At 39.6% G+C, this 24226-nt stretch overlaps 1 protein-coding gene across 2 annotated transcripts in view; it reads right to left on the reverse strand.

Annotated features, from left to right (window-relative positions):
* Nucleotides 1-11327: 11327 nt before the first annotated feature.
* The window catches only part of DEPTOR (DEP domain containing MTOR interacting protein), a 156219-nt gene continuing 143320 nt past the window's right edge, over nucleotides 11328-24226 (reverse strand). Inside the window, exon 9 of one of the 2 annotated variants that reach the window (XM_036876272.2) lies at nucleotides 11328-11790. In XM_036876272.2, the coding sequence (XP_036732167.2) occupies nucleotides 11707-11790 (84 nt within the window). In that variant the 3' untranslated portion in view covers nucleotides 11328-11706. Of the gene's footprint in view, nucleotides 16310-24226 lie in introns of both variants that reach the window. The other variant, XM_036876271.2, reaches the window with a different exon arrangement.

Here is a 24226-nt window from a genome sequence, read left to right on the forward strand (position 1 = left end):
ATAGAGGATTGCTGAGTTCATGGGTCAGCCCACTTCCCAGACATCTCCACCATCTGACAGCTGTGTTTTATATAACATGTGTTTTATCTATCAGCTGTGTTTTATGTTCCCACAGTGCCAGTGGACTAGACAGCAGGGACTCTATAAAAGGCTATCATAGTGGATACGTATGGTTTTGTCTCTTCTCTTTGGGGAAATGCTGTTTCAACTTATTGGGACTATTCATGCATAGTATTCCTATGTCTATGACACAGGTAAGACATATGAACCAAGGTGAACCAATGGTAGGACTCCATCCCTTTGTTCACAGAAACTGGCCCAGGGATGGTCATGTGATCCAAGCCAGGCTATTTGGAATTCTCAGACAGGATATTTCATTCCAGAGCCAATGAAAAAGGAGCCTTTTCTCTCTGGTAAACTTTAGAATTTGAACTTCAACCTCTGGTAGCTATGTCCCTGCTACATAAGCTTATGTGAATAAAGACCACGCAAGAAAGTAAAAAGCAGGGAAAAGTGGCAGCTACACACACACATACACAGATGCCTGGCAGCCTTTTAGGTTTTATTCATTCTGATTTCCTAACACCGGGATGAACAGACCTCTGTTTGCCTAAGGCAGTCCCAGTTTACACCTGCTGTCCCAGCCTAATAATTAACAGCTCCCACTTACATACTCAGAAGTGTTCCAGGTGACTGATAAATTATATAATCATATTCCTATTGTAGTGTGGTTAAGTAAAGCAAAAAAAATCTGTCATTTTCACTCTTAGGTAGTTTAATCCAGTTTTCTGCCACCTGCAACCAAAAAACATTCTAACTGACCTACCACTCATCTCTAAATTAGTCAGGAAATGTTTCCACAAAACAACTTTGTTTCCACTTGCTTCAACTCTTTGACAGATACCTGATTCTATATCTGATTCTTGGTCTTCACTTGCTCTGTGGAATTGACACCTTGTGCTCCTCCAAGCTTACCCGACCATCTTGTCCTGATCTTGAGTTCCTTTACTTCACACTTCACCAAAGTTCCCTATAGCCCACAGATGTCATCATAAGACTCTGGGACCAGGCTTAGAGAAGAATCAGGGTAGGCCTGAGGGACCACCTGGGTTAAGGAACTTCAACTTTTTCCATCCTTGCATTATTCTGCTCAAAATTTCTGGGAGAAAGTATTGATTTAACTTGGGTTTGAGGTCCATTCTTTCACTGAGGGACCAGGAACATGGTGAACATCTCATTATAACTAGAAAATGAGGGAGAGAAAGTTCACCCCCAAAAAGACAGATGTTGTTACCAACAAAATGGGAATGGATTTCAGGAGACCAAAAACCTATTTAACAATTTGCATTTAGTCATGCTATTCAGTAGTTTTGCCAGCTATTTGTAGGTCTATACAAATGAACGGAGTGAGCTCTTAAAATATATGTGACTGGTGTTCAGAAAAACTGCAGATGGTGTGATCTCTCTGTTATAATTATGAACCTCAGACCTCATCAACCTAAGTAATAATGGAACTAGTCTTTACACATTGCGAGTCTCTACATTCCATGATCATGACACAGAAGATTTGCTGGTGTTTGTAAGGACTGGGGAGGAGGGGTTCCCACTGTATTCATTCTCTTGCCTCAAGTCCACTCTGCTGGGCCTTGTCCGTCAGGGCTGGCCTGAGCCAACACCACATTAAAGCCAGTTTCCAATACCCTCCTACGATTCAGTTTCCAGCTCAAGCCCCTCTTACCGACTGTCACCCTATACTTCTGCCTTGTTCCCATCTTTTGGCTTCTGGCCTTGTAATATGTTTTCCTATTTTTGACACATCTCACCATTCTGAACTTCCAGCATTGCCCCTTTAGCCTTACATTTTGATTCTCTTTTTCCACTATCCTTCCCCTATTAAAGCACTTGGTTAACACATCATTCAGTCTAGTTTGGCCCCTTATCACTGACTTGTAGGAGGCACTTCCACTGGTCCATCCCAAACCGGTGAGGGATATAGTACAGAAAAGGATACAGTATAGTAAAGAGAAGCCTGGAGTTAGACACACTTGTTTCATGTCGCAGCTCTGCCATTATCGTCAGTGGGCAAACCTGGGACTTAACCTCCTAGAAGAATGATTTTACAGATTTGTTTCTGCCTTATTTAGTAAATAGTTATTGCTTTCAAACAATTAATTTAAAGCATATTTGATTTCTTTTCTCCAACACCATTGTATTAGTCAGGATAAGGTCATTTATGCTCTAATAACAAATGAGTCCCCAAATATCAGTGGCTTAAACAATCATAGCTTGTTTTCTGCTCACATCATAGCCTGATCTAAGACAGATGCTCTCCTCCACAGATGACTCAGGGATCCAGGCTCCTTCCATCATGTGGCTCCTGTATCACAGAATCCTTCACATCTAGCCCCACCCATGTAAAGGGGAGAGAGTGAGTAAAATATTTCACAGGGTATTTTATAGCCAGCCTCAGAAGTGGTGTATATAACTTTCACCCACATACCGCTGGCCAGAACTGAGTCATACTGTCCCATCCAGACACAAGGTGGACTGAAAAATGTAGACTTCCTATATGGCCAGGAAGAGAAAACAGGTTTGGTAAGCAAGCAGCTAGTCAGTCTACCACAATCACATTTCCCAGTTGAGGTGTGCTAAAAATAAAACTGTATGAGGATGTTATATACTTATTACAATAAGTGTAATGATAATAAGCCAAGCATACAATGTAAAGGAATGCAGGAAACACCCTAGAGTGAGAGCCACCCAGTTTCCATAGAAAATACTCGAGGCTAACATCCCTGACCCCTGCCCTAAGCTAGATAACTAGGAGTGGGCAACCCTAAGGGGGACGAAACTTGTGATAAGACGTTAAGGAATGCTTGTGCAAAGGTCAGGCAAGCGGCGGGTCCCCGTTTCAACTTTATTGGTTAAAGTATGGGATGTGTTTTAAATTCATTGGTTATGGTAATGTGTGGGCTTTGGTGCAACGGCTGTGAAAATCCTATATAATCTATACCTAAAGTTGCTTGGGGGTCGACAGCTCGGACTCGACCTGCGTGTCAGGGGAGGTGCTGTCGGCCCCAGCTTGCTGGCTGAATAAAGACTTTGCTTGTATTTACATCTCCGTGCCCGTGTGGTTTGTTCTCTGGAGAAGCCCCGGAGTCCCGAACCCTAACAACAATAAGCTCTTTACATGTGTTATCTCATTTAATTTAATCCTCACAACAACTTTATTAGGGAGTGTTAGGATTAAACAAGATAAATGTAGAAATCTCAGGTGCCAACAATCATTCATTTTTTGGGGGCATTTCACATTTCACAGGACAACTGTCCCAGTTAGGATATTAAAGTAGTAAGCTGGTACTGTCTTTAGTTCACATCTGAAGAGTAATCATTTTGTTCTGGAGTTATATGCCAGGGATTGTGGAGCATACCAGGATGAGTTGACTGGGGTCTTTAGTGTTAAGAAAAAACTATAAAAATAGAGTTAATATGAAGCAGGCAAAATTATAACAGCATAAAAATAAGTCTGCTTGAATTCTGTGATTTAATTTAACTGTGTTGATTCACAAAGACACCATTTAGTTGAAGAAATAGAAGAAAGTTCCAGATGATATTGCTCATGACAAAAGGTGTTGCACTCTCTGACTTCTCTTATGCCATAATGCAATTTTCCTCATCTAGATTACTACTTTTGTCTCCATCCCCTATTTCAGGTCCTATAGCAGCAATAAATCTTACTGTTGCCTAGGGGCTGATCTTTGGCTCTATGTCCTATTTGTCATCCTACAGGAACCCATCAATAGACAGGGCCTCTCCACATGGATTCTCCAACTCTTCTTCCATTGCATAGTTTTGCACCTACATTCATGTTTATGTTTGCCCCATCCCAGCCAGCATCCCAGAGATAGAGTTCAAAAGTCAGTAAGTGCTGGAAAAGACTGCTAGAAGCTGATAAGGAGAAATAACAGATTTTAAGTCAAAATGGGGAAGAAAAGAATAAGAGAAAGGGAAAGTCAGTTGGTGGTTAAGGGAACAAAAGACAAGGAAGATCAAAAGGAAATAGCCTTCATTCTAACTCAGCATAGATTTTTTAAAAAGGAAGCTTTACTTTAATTTAGTCTAGCATTTAGACACTAAACGTAAAGAGATTTTTCACCAAGGAAGGAGAGTATTGACTGACAATCTGTGCGAGCACTATTTTTATGTTCATAGTAAAATTCCCTTTGGGGTGGTAGGGGCTGGGAGTTGGGGATGACCCAGCAGGCAAATGAGAGGCAGTCTCTGTTCATGCCGGGGCGACCTCAGCCCTTACAGAGCCATCTGTCTGACCCCATCATGTTTGCCAGGCAAAGCAATGCACGCTTTGTTCCTGGATTTGCTTGCTTTCATATTAAGCAGATGATGTCATCCAAAGCCATCCATGATGTAGTTAATGCGAACAGAAGCCATTTCTAAGGAGTAAGAAGAGGGTACTTCAGCCCACAGTTGAATACAGCTGAAGGGGTTTGTGTGCATTCTGCTTCCCACAGCTGGGAGCTCAAGTCAGGGAGCCTCCCAACAATTGTGTATATTGTTTCAAGTAACCATAAAAATGTACAGCCATTGAACTTTACATGTTCTGGGCACCGAAGATCTTGGATTGTTAACAGCCACTTCTCTCATGGTAAAATTCTACCATCATCAGTAACTTAGCCAAGATACTGAGGTAGCCTTCAAGAACCGAATGACATATCCATATTTCCAAGGGAAAACTGCAACACCCTTCTTGACTTTCAATTCATGCGAGAAAAGGACAACACATCCAAGAATGAAGAATTTGTCAGGAATTAAAATATGAAAGTAACTCTCATAGGCTGTGTTCAGATGAAAACTTCTTTTCCTTCAAATTTGTGTGTGTGTGTGTGTGTGTACAGATGTGTGTGTACATGAGCTCAAAGTCCAGCTATATCACAGAGCCCTGGCCTTATAACCTCGTTGTCTTCATGAAGGAAATTGCAGGAAAGGTAGAAGATCAAAAGTTAAGGGGAGTTGGTGAAACAATGAGATGCATTAGAAAGTGGGCACTTGCATTTAAAAGTGGTTCCTTGGGACAGTGTGCATAAAATAAACTTAATAATGTGTATAAAACATTTAGCTAGTGTATGGCACATAATGAGCATTCAGTAACTATCACTATTATCATTGAGAAACTCGAGAAGCCTGAAATCCTGGGGATCTGACTTAATTCCTTTTATAATTGGTCTGTGATCCTAAATGTCTGTCCTTCTAAGAGAAGGAGGGCCTTTGCCTCTTCTTGGTCCTTATTGTAAACCCACTTTCTTTTCTATAAACTCCAAGAGAGATGCCAGATTTAAGGTCTTCTATGTTCCAGCAGATGTCAGTCTGGCCTTACTGGAGGCTAGGGAAACTGAAGATTCTCAAGTCTGCCTCCAGGAATGGATAGGAGGGTGCAGTGTCTTTCATAGGTCATCCAAGAAAGGAGGCCGGAAGACGAGGCATCAGGAAGACTTCTAGGCCCCCTTCCAATTCAGGAAAGTACATTGTAAATTTTGAGGGTTTGTTTTTTTAATATAAACACATACTTTAATTTAACAAACACTAAATAGAAAGGTGACTCTGTGTGCTAGGTTCTGGAGATAGGATTCGTTATTGTAGTTCCTATCATCTGGACTTTTGAGTAACTTTTTGGCTCCCACTAGTAGTGATTAACACTTAACATAGCAATAAAAATCTATTATTATGTGTTGAATGAATGAAATGAAATGCATGCATGAAAACAAAAGTGGTGTTTTCTTTCAGAGGAGCATCTGAGAAGGAAGCTGAAGAAATAGCCACTTCTCCCTCAGTTTTGGAGAAAACAAAACCCTAAGAATGAATTAATTGATGGGTATTGATCTTGAGAAGAAAGAGGCAAGCAGGGGGAATCCCTGATACCTGTGAGAGGGAAGTAACCATGTCATGGGAGCCACCAGGAGGGGAAAAATGAGCCCTGGATCATCAGGAGGGGGCCTTCAGGGGTTCCGGCAATATCTAGAGAACCGAGTGCTTTCAAACAGCATGATCTGGCTCTGGATGGTCTCTGCTACCACAGGTGCACGTGTTGTCTTAGGTTCTTGGGCAAATGAGAAGGCCACAGTGAGATAGAGCAGGGACATGGGACAAGCATCACTAGTAATTTTTCCTTCCCATGATGAAAATGCTGTGATATGAACAGAGGGGGGGCTCCATCTCAAGGCTAAGACCCTATTTTAAAAACCAGTGAGTTAGGAGGTAAGATTGTTAACCTATTTTATGGTAATCAGTCAATAACCTACCTATCTTAAGGCAGGGCAAGTAGTCCAAAATGATATGTTCCCACTGCTTGAGAGTGACCACTGTCTTGGAGAAGAACAGGATCTCAAGAAATTCCTTGTGTTAAGTTTTTCTGACAGACTATCTGAAGGACTGACTATGGATGGTGATATAATGTCTCTCACTGGAGACAGACATCAGGAGACCACATGTCAAGCCTATGGCCCCCCACCCCCACCCTGGCCCTTTGTGCCATTCTTAAATCCTTAAAAGACACAAATCCTAAGCTTTAAGCATGCCTCTTCTCTGAGGTTGCCCACACTCCTCTTTCTTCAAGTGTGTACTTTGCTTTTAATAAAGCCTCCATGCTTCTCAACTTTCTGTGTTTTGTCCCTGTGTTCTTCCAGTGGTAAGTGTGTTACTTTGCTATTTCATTCAATTTTCTAGACTTAAGCACATCTTCTTTCTCTCTGTCCTAACTCAGACAAGTAGAGAGGGGATACTGAGAGCTCTGATTTGGGCTTGCAAGTTTCCATCACCTGGGTGACCAGAATGGGACTGAAGCTGTGCCGTCATGCTCTTTAGCAGCCTTCCTGAAAATCTCCTTTCTGTACCTTTGGGAAGTTCTCACAATGTAATCTCATTCCATCCAGTGCTCTGAGGGCCCCTCAAATCCTGCGGTGGTAGGGGTTTAGTTCCCATGCCATGTAGATTCAAGCAGACACTGGACAACAGGTGGCCCTGGCATTAGGAGTTGGCAAGGGATTTGCCCTATGTCAAGCAGGAGTTCAGCGAGCTTCTCTTTTCTCTCTCTGTTCTTCTTGCTGACTGCTGCTGGCACGGCTGCTGGCATTGACTTCTACTCTCGCTTTAACGAATTCCTTCCTTATCTACACTCATCCAACCTGTTCGAGAATTCTTTCTCTCTCAGAGTCAAGAACCCTCCCCATCCAGGTTGAGGTTTCACCTAGAGCACAAGGAGAGACTTCTCCAGAAGCAGCTGCCTGACAATAGGAGGCAGATACCATCAGTAGTCAGAGGGGCTGGGTTTCAATCCTAGCCCTACCACTGGACCAGGATGAGACCTTTTGCCACCAACTTAACCTCCCTAGGAAGTTGGGTTCCTTACCTGTCAAATGAAGATTTTACTAGAACCTGCCTCATGGGATTGTACGAGGATTAAATGAGATCATCCATAGAAAAACTGTATCAGAGTAGCTGGCATATATTTAGAGTGCAATAAATATTAGCTATTATTAGGAATCATTTTTCTAAGACCGTTTCTCCAGCCATAAAATGACAAAGTAAGCCGGCCAATTTACAAGACCTCCTACAGATTAAAAAAAAAAAAGATCCTGATTTCATACTTTCATTTCCATTTATGTACTAAAATGGGAGTGTGTGGAATACCGGCAAGCCAGCTCTCTTAATCAAGAAGGAAAGCAAAGAAGGTGGACTGATAAGCAGAAAAGTAAATGGGTGGATTACCTTGTGCTTGCAATGAGAAACAATATGTACTTTCAAAGTAAGATAGTATACTACCTTCTCCCACTCCATTTCAAGCAAGGAAAGCTCTAGAAGCAGTTTCTGCACATCTGATGTAGCTCAGACTGGCTGAAAGAAAAGCTAAAAAAAAAACAGGGGTTCTTTGTCTAATACAGTCTGACTGGTCTGACGTTTGTGGACTCTAGTCTCCCACAGAGCTCAAGGCAATTGTTTCCCTCCCTTTCTGCGGTTAAAACACCAGACCTGGGAGTCTCCCTGCTTAATAATTAACTAACCTTCATGATCCCAAGTCACAAGGTGCACGGGCTTCCCAAGTTCAAATGTAAGGGCAAGTACTCTACTCTAAATTTCAGTGGCAGGAGAGTCCAGATCTTTTAAAATAGAGTCTCATCTCACAGTTTTGGCTATGCTCACATACACATTTTCAAAGTTGAAGTAAAGAAATGAATATCCCCCCTCTCTTCCTGTCTCCTCCTTATTGTCCTACCCACAAGTCCCATCTGCTTGGTTTGGACAGTATCACTCGCCTTTTTAAAGATCATGTTAGGAATCGGGCTTTGTGGATGCAGGCATTTCAATTCAACTTCAGGAAGAAACAAGTTTAATATTTAACCTCAAGGGAGCAAAGGGCATTTAGAATAAGATATGGAGCCCCAGGAGGCAAAGAGAGAAAGTCACACAGGCAGTGACAGGCAAAGGAAAAGGGAGTCATCAGATTCTGGATGTAAGAACATGAGACACTCCGCCAAGTTCTTTACAGAGCGCTCCTTTATTTTGTTCAGTACATTCGTCAGATGCACATGGCAAGCAGCAGCCTGTGCTTCCACCCTCTGCCTGCGGAAAGCTTGTGCTGACTGAAGCTCAGAATGGCGGTTTTGGTTACATAATTCCAGGATGAATCTCTTCAACCTCTAGACTTCGGAAGCTGCCCACAAAAGACAAATGGAATGTCTCAATTAAGGTTTGCTCAGGAAACCTTTGCAACTCCTTATAATCAAGACTAAATCTCCTATCTACCCTGAGAAATAGTGTTTGCTGGGGCATCGAAGGCACAACAGTTGATTACTTTCACTGCTTTCTTCACGGGCTATAAAACTGCCAGGGTCCTGATCAGGTAGTAAATAGACAATATGCAGTTTTGTGAAGCTATCTTATATGAAATCTTGAGTTTTAAAGATTATGCTTGGTAAGTTATTTATGTATAATTTTTAGTTTCAAAAACTAGATAGCTGATTAAAATAAAGATCCAAAGCAAAATTATTTTTGCTCTCCACCACAAATCCTGAGTGATTTTCTCTACCAACCTGTGGATCTCCTTGCTCCTTATTACCTGAGGAATCTTCATAATGGCCTTCTGGGATTATTATACCATTTAAAAACAAGAAAACCAAGGCACAGACAGATGTGATGAAAAGAGCATTGACTGAGCATTTCTGGGGCTTGGGTTCCAGCCCCTTGTGTGTATTAATTGGTGTGAGTTTTGGGATGAGTCATAACTTCACATAACTGCATTTTCTTTTTGTTTAATGAGCATAAAAACAAGAGAATCATCCAATTATTATCTATTATGGACCAGGCACAAGGATATGCATTTTACATGCATAATCTCATTTAATCCTCACAGCAGTCAAAAGGAATAGGTACTTTTATCTCCATTTTATAGATAAGGAAACTGATCTCTAGAGAGGTTGAGCAAATGGATGTGCTTCTAACTGCAGAGCTGGAATCTGATTCCAGGTCTTTATTTCACCAGAGCCCATGCTCTTAACTCTTATGATCTCTCCACCCTTGGCACCTTTGGACTTGCTGTTTCCTCTGCCGGAAAACTCTTCCCGATTTCACTAAGGCTGACTCAGCCCCATCCTCTAGGCATTAACTCAAAGCACCAGGCTTGCAGAGGCTTTTGCTCAGGGCTGTTGCATTGCATTAACTCCAGGGGGCACTGTTCACACAGGCTGTAATGGGAATGGTGCCTCGTTTGAATTGAATAACGTGGCAGCTCCGTTGTCCCTGATGACCCCGATGAAACCCTGGTCATTCTCTATCACCCCATCTGGTTTCATTAACTTCTTAGCATTTACCCCAATCTGAAATGAACTATATTATTTACGTAATTTATTATTGTCTGTGGCCCCCAAGAATATACAAACTTAATGAGGACAAGAACCTGTCTTATTTACTGATGCTTATCCAAGCCTTGGGACGGGCCATAGTAGGTGCTTAATAAATCACTTGTTGGGTGTTCTAGAATATGATATACCAACTTCGGATAATCCTTTTGCCTCATCAGAAGCACACAGTTGTTGCAGGATAAGAAGTTTCAAGACATTTTGGGCATTGCAAAAATATTAATATAGTGAGTTAAGATTACAAACTACTACTTACATTTTTCTATGCTTTCAATTTTATGAACTTTGCAGCAAATCAGGACTCTCAGTATCACTGGCCAAATAGACATTTATTTGACAAAAATTAGGAAGTCTCAGAATATCAAGTGCTAGAGAAGATATTAATCAACATATATCACATTATTAGTACACTCCCAAAATATGAAACCACTTGGTAAACCAATTAGATGTGACCTTATTAAGTTAGCATTCCCATTTCCTATGACACAGCAGTTCTTCTCCAAAGCGGGTACCTCAGAGACACTCATTCCTTACTCCCAGGAGATGGAGTAAGTATGTTCCTAGTGACTCCATTTAGGACAACAACAGCAACAATGGAAACAGCTCAAATGTCCAATGACAAAAAAAACAAATAATTTTTGCTCTAGAAATTTACATGAAGTCATGAAAAAAGAATTCATTATAACTACACACAAAAGTCCAGAAGAATCTTAATAATATAATCCCGAATAAAAACAGGCACGTCCCTGAAGATTATCTAAAATTGATGCTCTTTTAATGAAGTTCATTTTTGTAAAAAGTCTAAATAATTATTGAGGAAAAAAAGAACAAGAAGATGGTAAACTCAGCATTCACTGTTGTAATTACTTTGGGTAAGGGAGAGTGAGGGATGGGACTGGGAAGGATACAGCTAAATGAGGGTTGTGTCTGGCATTAAACCACCTGCTTCAACACCATGACTTCATATTCCACTCTCTCCATGGAGAGAAGACTTCTAGAAGACAAGCCCAGAAGTGAGTCTTAAAGAATGAGCTGAATCCAGGGTCATGTATACTCAGTCATATATTCCCAGGACCTAAACACACATCCATCAACATCAAATCTTCAGTAGGTTTCCTGAATGAATGAATGAGTAAATACATGAAAAAATGAGAGAAAAATGTAAAGTTCTTTTGGTTAATATTGAATGTAATCTGAATAACCACTTGCCCCCCATATAGTTGACCCTCCGCCCTATGCATAATGAATTATGTAACTGATTTCCTAATGAGTTGAAAATAAAAAAAAATAACTAACATTCTCCCAGAGTAGTAAACAATCACAAAGCATTTTTCCATATAGATTATTTTATAGTACTTATCAACTCTGGGCTATATAGGGAGAAAATTATTTCAAATCAAATACAGTACAGAAAAAAGCTTTTTTAATGCACTTTTTTTTCAAGAAAAAGAGCTTCAGAAAACATCCATCATTAAGTAGTTTTACAAATGGCACTCTCGGCTACATTACAGAATTAGATATGAATCTTACGTGTTTTCTCTGATAGGTTGGTAGATCAGCTTTCTTAATAATGCAACCTTTTCTTAGGATAAAAAATGGCTAGTTTGTTCTAAAAGACAGGAAAAGCTATAGCTCTAAAGTCATTGTTTTAAAGACTTAACATTTATTTCATATTACACAATGTATTTTCACATAATTTTAAGTATGCTACAATTTTTAAGAAAGGAAAACATAAATTTCAACCTAATTTGAAAATAAACATATACCTTAAGTACATATATTAATGCATTTGACAATACCATATGCGAACTTTGATGATGAACTTCATTTTGGTACACTGCAGCTTTATCCTTTTGGTATTGAGCTGGGAAAAAACAAATTACACCTGAAATTCTTCCTTAAATGAGGAAAACCATGATCAATGATATCAATCATCTCTAACCAGCTAGTAAAACTGAAATATTCTAGAGTTCTTTGGATGATTTATAATCAAAATGAAATGATTAATAATCAACACAAGAGAAGAGTTATTACCATCCATTTAAAACAGACCTTAAAATTAGACTATTTGTACAATATATTTGAAAGGAATGATTATCTGGAAATGTGAGATTCCATTTTGAACAGAAACCCATGATTTTTAAATTATTAATTGCTACCACTCCAATGCATTCACCTTTTATAAGATGGTGTGAAGCTGATCACATTTAATTTACTCAAACATGGATCTCTTCTTCATGTTAACCATCATTTCTCAACTAGTCCCTTTATCAATTTATACGGAGATTAATAATAAAACATCAGGCAAGAGGACCACCCCAAAAGGCAACTGCACTTTTCTCTCTATAGTAGAATGAACAAACAAGGCTTTCAAATCTGAGTTGACAGCACATACCGTGCTAATGAAGAAACAAAAAATGATTTCTATCTCCATCACAAAAACACAAACACATTACACAAACACCTGAGAAAATCAAAAGTGTTTTTCTCTGGGAACAAAGAAAGCCATTGTGGGGTTCCCAATGAAACCTCGCACACCACTCACTGATACACATGGACACAACACATGAAACAAAAGCTGTGAGAAACACTGCTTACTGTTATTTTAGAATAATTCGTGGTGTTACAATTAGGAAAGGAGTTTCTAAATTTTAAAATTTGGCTGTCAAAATATCACACAAAATACTTATTTTTTAATGACAAGGTATAACCACCGAAGACCTGAGTCAGTTAAAATGTATACCCTTCACCTTCACCGTATGTGATGCCACTTGCATTTTATGAATGCTCCAAAGCCAAAGGCCTATTTTTACCACATTATCCTCCCTGCAGAAGGCAATACTGTAAAGGACGTAGAATTGGAGGGCAGGAGACTAACATTTGGCACAGGCTCTGGCCCCAACAAGCCTTATGAGGGTGGGGTAGGAGCCACCTGACTACCCCACACCTCGGTTTCCTCATTAGCAAAATGAGAAGACTAAACTGTGCTCTCCATGGCTCCACGGGGCACCACTGTTTTAGGATTTCCTGACTGCTGTTTTCATTGGCACTGGGCTTTATTCACAACTTAATATGACACTTTTACCCAGTGTTTGGTAAGTACTTTATATTTGGAAAGCTGAAGCTTTTCAATCACTAGGTAACTTCTTGACCCTTTCTTTAATAAATAGTGGTACCTTCCCTGGGTGGATTAAAAGTAGCCACAAATTCTTTGCAGCTCCTCCCATCAAAGGTAGAGCTTATTTCCTCACCTCTTGATTCTGAGCTGGTTCATGACTTGCTCTGGACAACAAAATGCTATGGCAGTAACGCTGTGCACTTCTAAGCAAGTCCACGCAAGGTCTTGTGGTGGGAAAGGCCCCATGGAGTGGCACTGAGGCACCTCAGCCAACAGCTCCAGCCAATAACATGTGTGAGAAGTCACCCTGGACCAGGCACATGTTTGTGTGAACCTGAACAGCACCGCCTGGAGCAAGGGCCAGCCATCCCCACATGGCTCGGCCCGAACTGCCAACCCACAGGAAATCATGAACAAATAGTCTTAGAAGCCATGTTTGGGGGGATTGGCTACACAGCAATAGACAGCTGACACACTGTGCTGGCTGATGGGACTAGCTGGGGGACAAGACACAGTCTCTGTCCTGCAGATGCTCAAAGTGTAGTTAGGGAGACAGACATGCACTGGGACAAGCTCAAAGTAAATGTGGTCAGTGCACTAATTACAGGGAGTTAGGGCACCGGGTCCATGGGGATTTAGAGGAGCATTAATTCCACAACTAGGGAGCTGGAAAAGGTTTCTCAGAGGAGATAGCATCTAAGGAGAGTTAACAAGACAGATTTTTTTCTCCAGGCAAAGAAGGAGGAAGAATATTTCATGGAGGAGAAACTGCATGTGCAAAGGCTGGAGGGGTCTAAATGGGGCCCCTACAGGAGTGGGAGCATTTACTGTAATTACAGCATGAGAATGTCAGGGGTGGGATGGAGGGGTAGTCAGGTAAAGCTCTCTTGGCCTTGGGTAGAATCCTCTGGCATTTGGCCTTTAAACTGAGGATGATGAGAACCAAAGGAGGGAACAGTTCCTTCCTCCCTCGTCCTTCCTCCTTCCTTTCTTCACCTCACTGTTCATTTGACCACAGACATCAATGACATTCTCTGAATCAAAGAAATTTCACAAGCAAGAGGCTATATGGAGTAAATAAAGACAGATGCTTCTCTGGTGCTTAGATTGGCTGAAGGGAAGTGATGTTATGTCAGGACCCAAGATAACAGGCCTTGGGACTTGAGTAAAAAGTAAAAGTAGCAGGAGAAGATGTCATTCCCCGAGAGGCGTTCCTTCTCCTTTTCTCAATTAATGAGCACTTGGTGACAGAAAGCATTTAAGACTCATCTTTTAAAGATGTGTTAAGCCTTTTTAAAGCTGAATGGTAAGGTCTCCCACTTTCTAGTTGTGTGGACTTGAGCATATGACCAACTTCTTAATAAGGTCAGTTTCCTCAGTTGTAAAATGGAGATAATGACAACACTGACCTCACAGGTCAGTAAGGATAAGTGAGGAGTAGTTGTACCACAGTATTAGGTATGGAAAAGTCCTCAACAGAAGGTCCCTAAATGGGGAAAGGCTGGGAAAAGGGCAGCTTTATTGTTGAATAAACCCACATTTGAATCCAGGCTTATATCACTTATCAGTTCTCGCCACTGTGTGAATTTAGAGACCATTTCAAAACTTGCTCAGACTTAGTTTTCACATCTGAAAAATGAGAGTGACTAACACCTACCTTGCAGGGTTGTTGTGATGAGGATTAAGAGATCACACATGGTGACTGCCAGAGCATACAGTATAAATGCACATACACACGGAGACGATACTATTTATCAAATGTAGACCCACAGTATTAATATTAGACATTCTATACTACATCAAAGTCCTAGTCTCTGACTAAAGCTACAGATTGGAAAACTTGGATTATCAGGAACATATATATATGTAACATCTTTAGCACAGTATGTCCATTTCACCAGTACCGATATGTTATGATGATCTATCAACAAAAAATTATATTTTACTTTGTTAATACATGATAAGAAAGTAACATTGTCATTCAGAACACATTACATAAAATTAAGAAGAATTTAGCATTCCCTGACTCCCTAATTTGGCACTATGAGGAATTTCTCCTACATACTAAGCCCTCAAATGCTTTCTTTTCTAGACCAAAAAAGAAATTCGCTTATATACAAGTGAGTTGAAAAATTACAACACAAGATGGTGCTTTTGGTGAAAAATATCCCTGCCCAAAAAGCAGCATGTCATGTACTTAGAATATGTTACACTAGAAAGCTAGTAAAAAGTCAGGCCAGTAGGCAATTTAATTTCAAGTTTTATCACATATGGGCCAAGTTCCAGACTACTTTGCTTAAAAAGGGACAACTTGAAAGTGAAATCTTGCCAGCAGCTTGGTTTTGAATTATGTGTGTATATAAAAACTTCTCTGCTTTTACATTCAACATATTCAGGATTAATTTTAGAAAGGTGTTGTTGCTGATTGACAGAACAAAATGATTTAGGCTCAGAAAGAGAAAACAGAGGAAATAGGTTTAAGCAGTATCTCCCTATCTACCTTACCATATCATCTCAAGGTATTTATTTTTTAAGAAATGCTGTACTTGAAAACATAGGTTAGGTTAAAAGTTGATACTAAAGGCAGGAATTAAGAAAAAGTCATTATTTGATGGCTTTTAAGCACTTGAATGCTTTAGAATCTTCTTCAAAATACTAATTAACAGGTAATAGTCCCTTAGATGTTGCTTTAATTTGAAGTTTGGTGAAATCTAGATCCTTTCCTAGAGAGTTTCATGCTCATATTAAAGTCTGTGAAAACTATGACTCCTAGTGGAGAGGATTTAGCATGTTGCTGTTTTGGCTAGAGAAGCTTTTCAACAACATTCTCTAAATTAAGATAAAAATACAATGGATGAGAACTACAAACAGAAACAGAGTAAGGCAACTGTACTATGTAAGAAAATTCGATTTCTCAAAGTTTTCTACACTGACCCAAATTGTTTTTTTGATGTATTACCCGATTCTTCCACATTCAAACAGTGTGTGAAATGCAAATTAAGATATGTATGTATGGAGAAAAGATTTGTATGTCCAAAGCCATCCATGTGTATGGATGTCTTCTCATTGCATTGCTTTGAGCTGTTCTGGCTCTGATCCTCCACAGGCTCCCTGAAGGGCTGGGAGGGCCATCTGCTTAGCACTCTAACTCCTCCATAACTTCCATGACAATCGTCCGTGGGCCAGTCAGAATCAGATTGCTCACAGTCCGGTAGTCTACATGCAGCACGTTGAGCCCATTTACAGAGACAACAAACTGGCAGACCTAAAGGAAAGACAAAGAAATAACAAGTTGTATAGTTCCTGGTTTTTTACAGACCTCTAACAAAGACACTGTATCTATAACATGTAACTTCATTCTTAAAATAACCGACTGAACCCAGCTGACAACTGTAATTCAATAATTTCCAAGAGACTATACCTTCTCTGGAAGGAAAGACAAAAGTATTTGTTTCAGGGTTTTACAAAATTGGGTTTGAATCCTAACTCAGCAACTTACTAACTTAAGCTGTATCTTTAAATTTCTGAGCTTTGACTGGACTGGCTTAAAGATGGCAGAGTGAGATGTGAGACAGAAACCTCCTCCCAAAACCACATATAATATGAAAATAGAGCAAACAAAACACAAGTAATCCTGCAAGAGTGACCAGAAAGAAGGCTGCGATGGACTGCCTATATGTGGGGAAAAGAAAGACTTCACAGAAAGGGGTAAAGTAACAAAGCTGCGATCCAGCAGTACCTAAACCCTCCCACCACCCCAGCTCACCAGTGGGAGGAAGAGAAATGGAGTGGAGAGGGAGTGGAGGCCTAGGACTGCTGAACACCCAGACCTTAAGATCTGCTCTGGGAGCATAAACCTCCATTACATGGTGCTCTGGAGATTAGAGGGGTTGGAAAGCTAAAACAGGTGGAATACTGAGACACTGAGATTCCAGCCACTTATGGAGGACAGGTACCCACAACTGGCTGCTCTGAAACAAAAGAAAGGCGGGCACTTGAAAAACTTCCCAACAGTGAGAGGGCTGCTAAAGCACCAAGGACTACACATAGCTTGCTCTCAAGAGAAAGGATAGGTGGACAAAATCATCCCAGCGCACTCAGCCCAGTATGTTGAGAACTTTCAGGAGCTTCAAGCACTCCATCCACTGGCTGGTGATGCCCATCAAGGCAGCCAATCACAATAGCAGCCTGCCACTACTTCCTCCCAGCTAGCACAGGTTCACAAACCTGCTGCCCCCACCATTGTGCAATGCCTGTCAGGGGGTGGCCCTGCCTATGGCAGCTACAGTGACATAATGTGGAAGTGCCTCCCTGCATGCTTGGCTCACTGGCCCTGGTAGTGGAGGCAGGCACTGCAGCCAGGAAGCAAGAAAGAGCTCTTTGATCCTGACAGGTGCAGGTTCTGCTCGCCTGCAACCCCCACCATTGCTACAGGTGCTGAGCAGCTTGAGACAGTTGAGCTTAGGGACATGAGAGGGTGCCACCTACACAAAATTATTATTCCATATTATTCATTACAAATATGAAATGGCAAAAGAACCTGGTACAAACCAAAATCCCACAAACACCAGAAAGAGGGCCAAGTGTAACTGAAATCACCGACCTTTCTGATAAATATTTCAAAATAAAAATCATAAACATGCTCATAGAGCTACAGAAAAATATTCAAGACCTTAGGGAGGACTTCAAGAAAGAGAAACTTTGAAAAATACAGTATCTGAAATGAAACATACAATGGAGGGATTTGAAAGCAGATTAGATGGGGTAGAGGATATGGTAAATGAAATAGAAATTAAAGAACAGGAATATAAAGAAGCTGAGGCACAGAGAGAAAAAAGGATCTCTAGGAATGAAAGAATATTAAGAGAACTGTGTGACCAATCCAAACGGAATAATATTCACATTATAGCAGTACCAAAAGAAAGAGAGAAAAAGGGACAGTAAGTCTCCTTCAGGAAACAATTGCTGAAAATGTCCCCAGTCTGGGGAAGGAAACAGTCTCTTAGGCCATGGAAGTGCACAGATCTCCCAGCACAAGGGAACCTAGGAAGACAACACCAAGACATATAATGAATAAAATGGCAAAGATCAAGGACAAGAACAGAGTATTAAAAGCACCCAGAGAGAAAAAAGATTACATACAAAGGAAAACCCATCAGGCTATTGTCAGACTTCTCAATAGAAACCTAACAGGCCAGAAGCAGTCACATGATATATTTAATGCAATGAAACAGAAGGACCTCGACCCGAGAATCCTCTACTCAGCAAGATTACCATTTAAATTTGAAGGAGGGATTAAACAGTTTCCAGATAAGCAAAAGTTGAGGGAATTTACCTCCCAAAAATCATCTCATCATGTATTTTGGAGGAATTACTATGGTTGCAAATGCTCCCAAGTTTAAATAGCTATTACCAGAGAAAATAAAAACACAATAAAGGAAGTAGACCAATTAATTACTAAGCAAATGCAAAATTAAGTCAACAACCAGCAAATCAGTCAAAGGATACACAAAGAGTGCAGAAAGGGAAGAAAAAAAAGAACCTTTAGATTGTGTTTGAAATAGCGTACTAAGTGAGTTAAGTTAGACTGTTAGATAGTAAAGAAGATGCCCTTGAACCTTTGGTAACCACAAATCTAAAGCCTGCAATAGCAATAAGTAGATATCTATCAAAAATCACCCTAAATGTAAATGGACTGAATGCACCAATCTAGACAGAGTCACTGAATGGATAAAAAAAACAAGAACCATCTATATGTTGCCTACAAGAGATTCACTTCAAATCCAAAGACATACACAGACTAATAGTGAGGGGATGGAAAAAGATACTTCATGCAACTAATAGGGAGAAAATAGCAGTAGCTGTAGTACTTGTATCAGACAAGATAGACTTCAAAACAAAGTATCAAGAAACAAAGAAGGACATTAAATAATGATAAATGGGTCAGTCCAACAAGAGGATATAACAGTTATAACTATCTATGCTATAATTATAACTATCTATGTTATAACACAATATAGGAGCACCTAATAGGTGAAACAAATATTAAAAGAATTAAAGGGTGAGATAGAATGCAATGCATTCATTTTAGAAGACTTCTATACACCATTCACTCTAAAGGACAGATCAACCAGACAAAATAAGTAAGGAGATAGAGGCACTGAACAACACATTAGAACAGACATCTACAGAACACTCCACCCAAAAGCAGCAGCATAAACATTCTTCTCAAGTGCACATGGAACACTTTCCAGAACAGATCATATACTAGGCCACAAAAAGAGCCTCAGTAAATTCAGAAGGATTATTGAAATTGTGCCAACCAGCTTCTTAGACCACAAAGGTATGAAACTAGTAATAAATTTTGTGAAGAAAACAAAAAAGCCCACAAACACATGGAGGCTCAACAACATGCTCCAAAATAATCAATGGATCAATGACCACATAAAAACAGAGATCAAGCAATATACAGAGCAAATAAAAATAACAACTCAACACCACAAAATCGTGGGGTGCAATGAAGGCCATGTTAAGAGGGAAGTATATTGCAATACAGGAGTACCTCAGGAAAGAAGAACAAATCCAAATGAACAGTCTAAACTCACAATTGATGAAACTAGAAAAAGAAGAAAAACTGAGAACCAAAGACAGAAGAAGGATGGACACAATAAAGATAAGAGAATAAATAAATAAAATTGAGAAGAATAAAACAATAGAAAGAATCAGTGAAAGCCGGAGCTGGTTCTTTGAGAAAATAAACACAATAGATAAACCCCTAGCCAGACTTACGAAGAAAAAAAAGAGAGTCTATACATATAAACAGAATCAGAATTGAGAAAGGGAAAATCACTATAGACACCACAGAAATACAAAAAATTATTAGAGAATACCATGAAAAGTTATATGCTAACAAACTGGATAACCTAGAAGAAATGGACAACTTTCTAGCAAAATACAAACTTCCAAGACTGACCCAGGAAGAAATAGAAAATCTGAACAGACCAATTACCAGCAATGAAATTGAACTGGTAATCAACAAAATACCTAAGAACAAAACCGCTGGACCAGATGGCTTCACCACTGAATTTTATCAAACATTTAGTGAAGACCTAATACCCATCCTCCTTAAAGTTTTCCAAAAAGTAGAAGAGGAGGGAATACTTCCAAACTCACTCTATGAAGCCAGCATCACTCTAGTACAAAAATCAGGCAAAGACACTACAAATAAAGAAAAGTATAGACCAATATGCCTGATAAACACAGATGCAAAAATACTCGTCAAAATATTAGCAAACCAAATTCAGAAATACATCAAAAAGATCATCCATCATGAATAAGTAGGTTTTATTCCAGGGATGCAAGGATGGTACAATATTAAAAAATCCATCAACATCGTCATTCACATCAACAAAAAGATGGACAAAAATCACATGATCATATCCATAGATGCTGAAAAAGCATTCACAAAATTCAACATCCATTCATGATAAAACTCTCAATAAAATGAGTAAGGAGGGCAAGAAGTACCTCAGCACAATAAAGACCATATATGACAAACCCAAAGTTAACATCATAGTTAACAGTGAAGAGCTGAAAGCTTTTCTTTTAAGATCAGGAACAAGACAAGGATGTCCACTCTTTCCACTTTTATTCAACATAGTTCTGGAGGTCCTCGCCACAGCAATCAGACAACACAAAGAAAACAAACATCCAGATTGGTAAAGAAGGAGTTAAACTGTCACTGTTTGCAGATGACATGGTATTATACATAAAATACCCTAAATAATCCACTCCAAAACTCCTAGATCTAATATCTGAATTCAGCAAAGTTGCAGGATACAAAATAATACACATAAATTTGTTGCATTCCTATATACTAATGATGAACTAGCAGAAAAAGAAATCAGGAAAAGAATTCCATTTACAATTGCTTCAAAAACAATAAAATACCTAGGAAAAAACCTAACCAAGGCAGTGAAAGATCTATACCCTGAAATCTACAAGACACTCAGGAGAGAAATTAAAGAAGACACCAATAAGTGGAAATACATTCCATGCTCAAGGATAAGAAGAATTAATATTGTCAAAATGGTCATCCTGCCTAAGGCAATCTACAGATTCAATGTAATCCCTATCAAAATACCAACAGCATTCTTCAATGAACTAGAACAAATAGTTCAAAAATTCATATGGAACCACAAAAGACCACAAATAGCCAAAGCAATCCTGAGGAGGAAGAATAAAGCTGGGAAGATTATGCTCCCCGACTTCAAGCTCTACTACAAAGCCACAGAAATCAAGACAATTTGGTACTAGCACAAGAATAGACCCATAGACCAATGGAACAGACTAGAGAGTCCAGATATAAACCCAAGCATATATGGTCAATTAATATATGATAAAGGAGCCATGGGTATACAAGGGAGAATTGACAGTCTCTTCATCAACTGGTGTAGGCAAAACTGGACAGCTACATGTAAGAGTATGAACTGGAATATTGTCTAACTCCATACACAAAATTAAACTTGAAATGGATCAAATAACCTGAATGTAACTCATGCAACCATAAAACTCTTAGAAGAAAACATAGGCAAAAAGCTCTTAAATATAAACATGAGGAACTTTTTTCTGAACACATCTTCTTGGGCAAGGGAAAAAGCAAAAATGAACAAATGGGACTATATCCAGCTACAAAACTTCTGTACAGCAAAGGACACCATCAGTAGAACAAAAAGGCATCCTACAGTATGGTAGAATATATTCATAAATGACATATCCAACAAGGGGTTAACATCCAAAATATACAAAGAACTCACATGACTCAACACCCAAAAGCAAATAACCCAACTAAAAAGTGGGTGGAGGATATGAACAGACAATTCTCCAAAGAAGAAATTCAGATGGCCAACAGGTACATGAAAAGATGCTCCACATCACTAATTGTCAGGGAAATGCAAATTAAAACCACAATGAGACATCACCTCACACCAGTTAGAATGGCCAACATCCAAAAGACAAACAACAACAAATGCTGGTGAGGATGTGGAGAAAGGGGAACCCTCCTACACTGTTGGTGGAAATGCAATTAGTTCAACTACTGTGGAAAGCAATATAGGGGTTCCTCAAAAAACTAAAAATAGAAATACCATTTGACCCAGGAATTCCACTCTCAGGAATTTGCCCAAACAAAACATGATCCCAGATTCAAAAAGACATCTGAAAACCTATGTTTATTGCAGCATTATTAACAGTAGCCAAGACACAGTAGCAACCTAAGGGTCCATCAGTAGATGAGTGGATAAAGAATATGTAGTATATATACAAAATGTAATATTATTCAGCCATAAGAAGAAAACAAATCCTACCATTTCCAACAACATGGATGGAGCTAGAGGGTATTATGCTCAGTGAAATAAGCCAGGCAGAGAAAGACAAGTACCAAACGATTTCACTCATTTGTGGTGTATAACAACAAAGCAAAACTGAAGGATCAAAACAGCAGCAGGCTCACAGACTCCATGAAGGGACTAGTGGTTGCCAAAGGGGAGTGGTTGGGGGAGGTGGGTGGGTAGGGAGGGAGAAGGGGATTGAGGTGCACATTTGATTGGCACACATGGTGTGAGGTGGTCACAGTGAAGACAGTGTAGCACAGAGAAAACAAGTGTGACTGTGGCATTTTGCTACACTGATGGACAGTGACTGCAATGGGGTGTGGTGTGGACTTGGTAATATGGGTGAATACAGTAAGCAGCACCATGTTGCTCATGTGAAACCTTCATAAGATTGTACATCAATGATACCTTAATAAAAAAACAAATAAACTTCTGAGCTTCATTCTCCTCAACACTAAAATAGGGATGTATAATAATAATAATATCTAGCTATTTATAAGATTGTTGTAGGATTTACATTAAATGAGGTTTTGTTAATAAAGTTTTGACTGCAGTGCTCTGAACCTATGGGGTATTCAAAATATTTTCATAGTCACAGTGTTTATGGCTGTTATTAGTCATTTGGACTTAGTGTATAGGGAGACCCTAAGGCCCAGTGTTCCCAAAACAGTCCTCTTTTGCACATATTGTTCCTGCATGATTATTAATAGTGCCTCTATTTACTTGCTAAGGTATCCCAGTCAAGATGATCAATTCCACACACTGCCCTATTTCCTATCCTTATGAGAATTGATGACCAAAAGGTTAGCATTTATACTAAGTGAGTGTTAATTAACCTGTGATAGGAGAAAGAATTACAATAAGTAAAAGCATCAATCAAGTACTGAGAGGCCACTCTGGATATCCCAGTGTGCTTGACACTGATCACAGCCACTGCCTCAAATGAAAGCACCTCTTTGGAGGTTGGTGGTGACATCGGATGCTACACTTTTCATTTAGCTGACACAATTAATAGATGGCATATCTCTTATGTTTTTGAAGAGGTGGACACGGGATATAGTGGTTTGTTATGTCACTCAAAAAGGCTCTTTGAGTGACATAAGAATCTATAGCTGTCAGTGATAATACATCTAATTAAGAAAAGAGAATCAAATAGAATATAAGTCTGTATTGTGCCTGGCACACAGTAGGTACTTGTGGCAAGCTGACTATCCCAGACCCCAAAGATGTACATGTCCTAATCCCCAGAACCTGTGAATATGTTGTTTACATGGCAATGGGGAATTCAGGCTACAGATGGAATTGGATTGCTAACCAGCAGATTTTAAAATCGGGAGAGAATTCTGGGTTAACCTGGTGGGCCCAATATAATCACAAGGGTCCTTATAAGAGGTTGACAAGAAAGTAAAAGGCAAAAGTGGGGATGTGACAATAGAAGCAAGAGGTTAGACCTATATGATGATGGGGCCAGGAGCCAAGGAATGCAAGTGGCTTCTAGAAGCTGAAAAAGGCAAGAAACAGATTCTCCCCTCAGGGGCTTCCAGAAAGAATGCAGACCTGCTGACACCTTTATTTTAGATGTCTGACTCCAGAACTATAAGAAAATTAATTTGCATTGTTTTAAGCCACCATGTTTGGGTTGATTTGTTACAGCAGTGACAGGAAACTAATGAAGTACTCAATAAATATTCATTGTTAAATGAATTGAGTGGATAAATGTATTAAGCAAAAAAGCATAATTAAGATTGAGCCTGAAGAGTCTCTTGCTTCTTATAAATTATCTTTTCACT

This window comes from Manis pentadactyla, chromosome 3 (genome assembly GCF_030020395.1).
Source record: "Manis pentadactyla isolate mManPen7 chromosome 3, mManPen7.hap1, whole genome shotgun sequence".
Lineage (NCBI taxonomy): Eukaryota > Metazoa > Chordata > Mammalia > Pholidota > Manidae > Manis > Manis pentadactyla.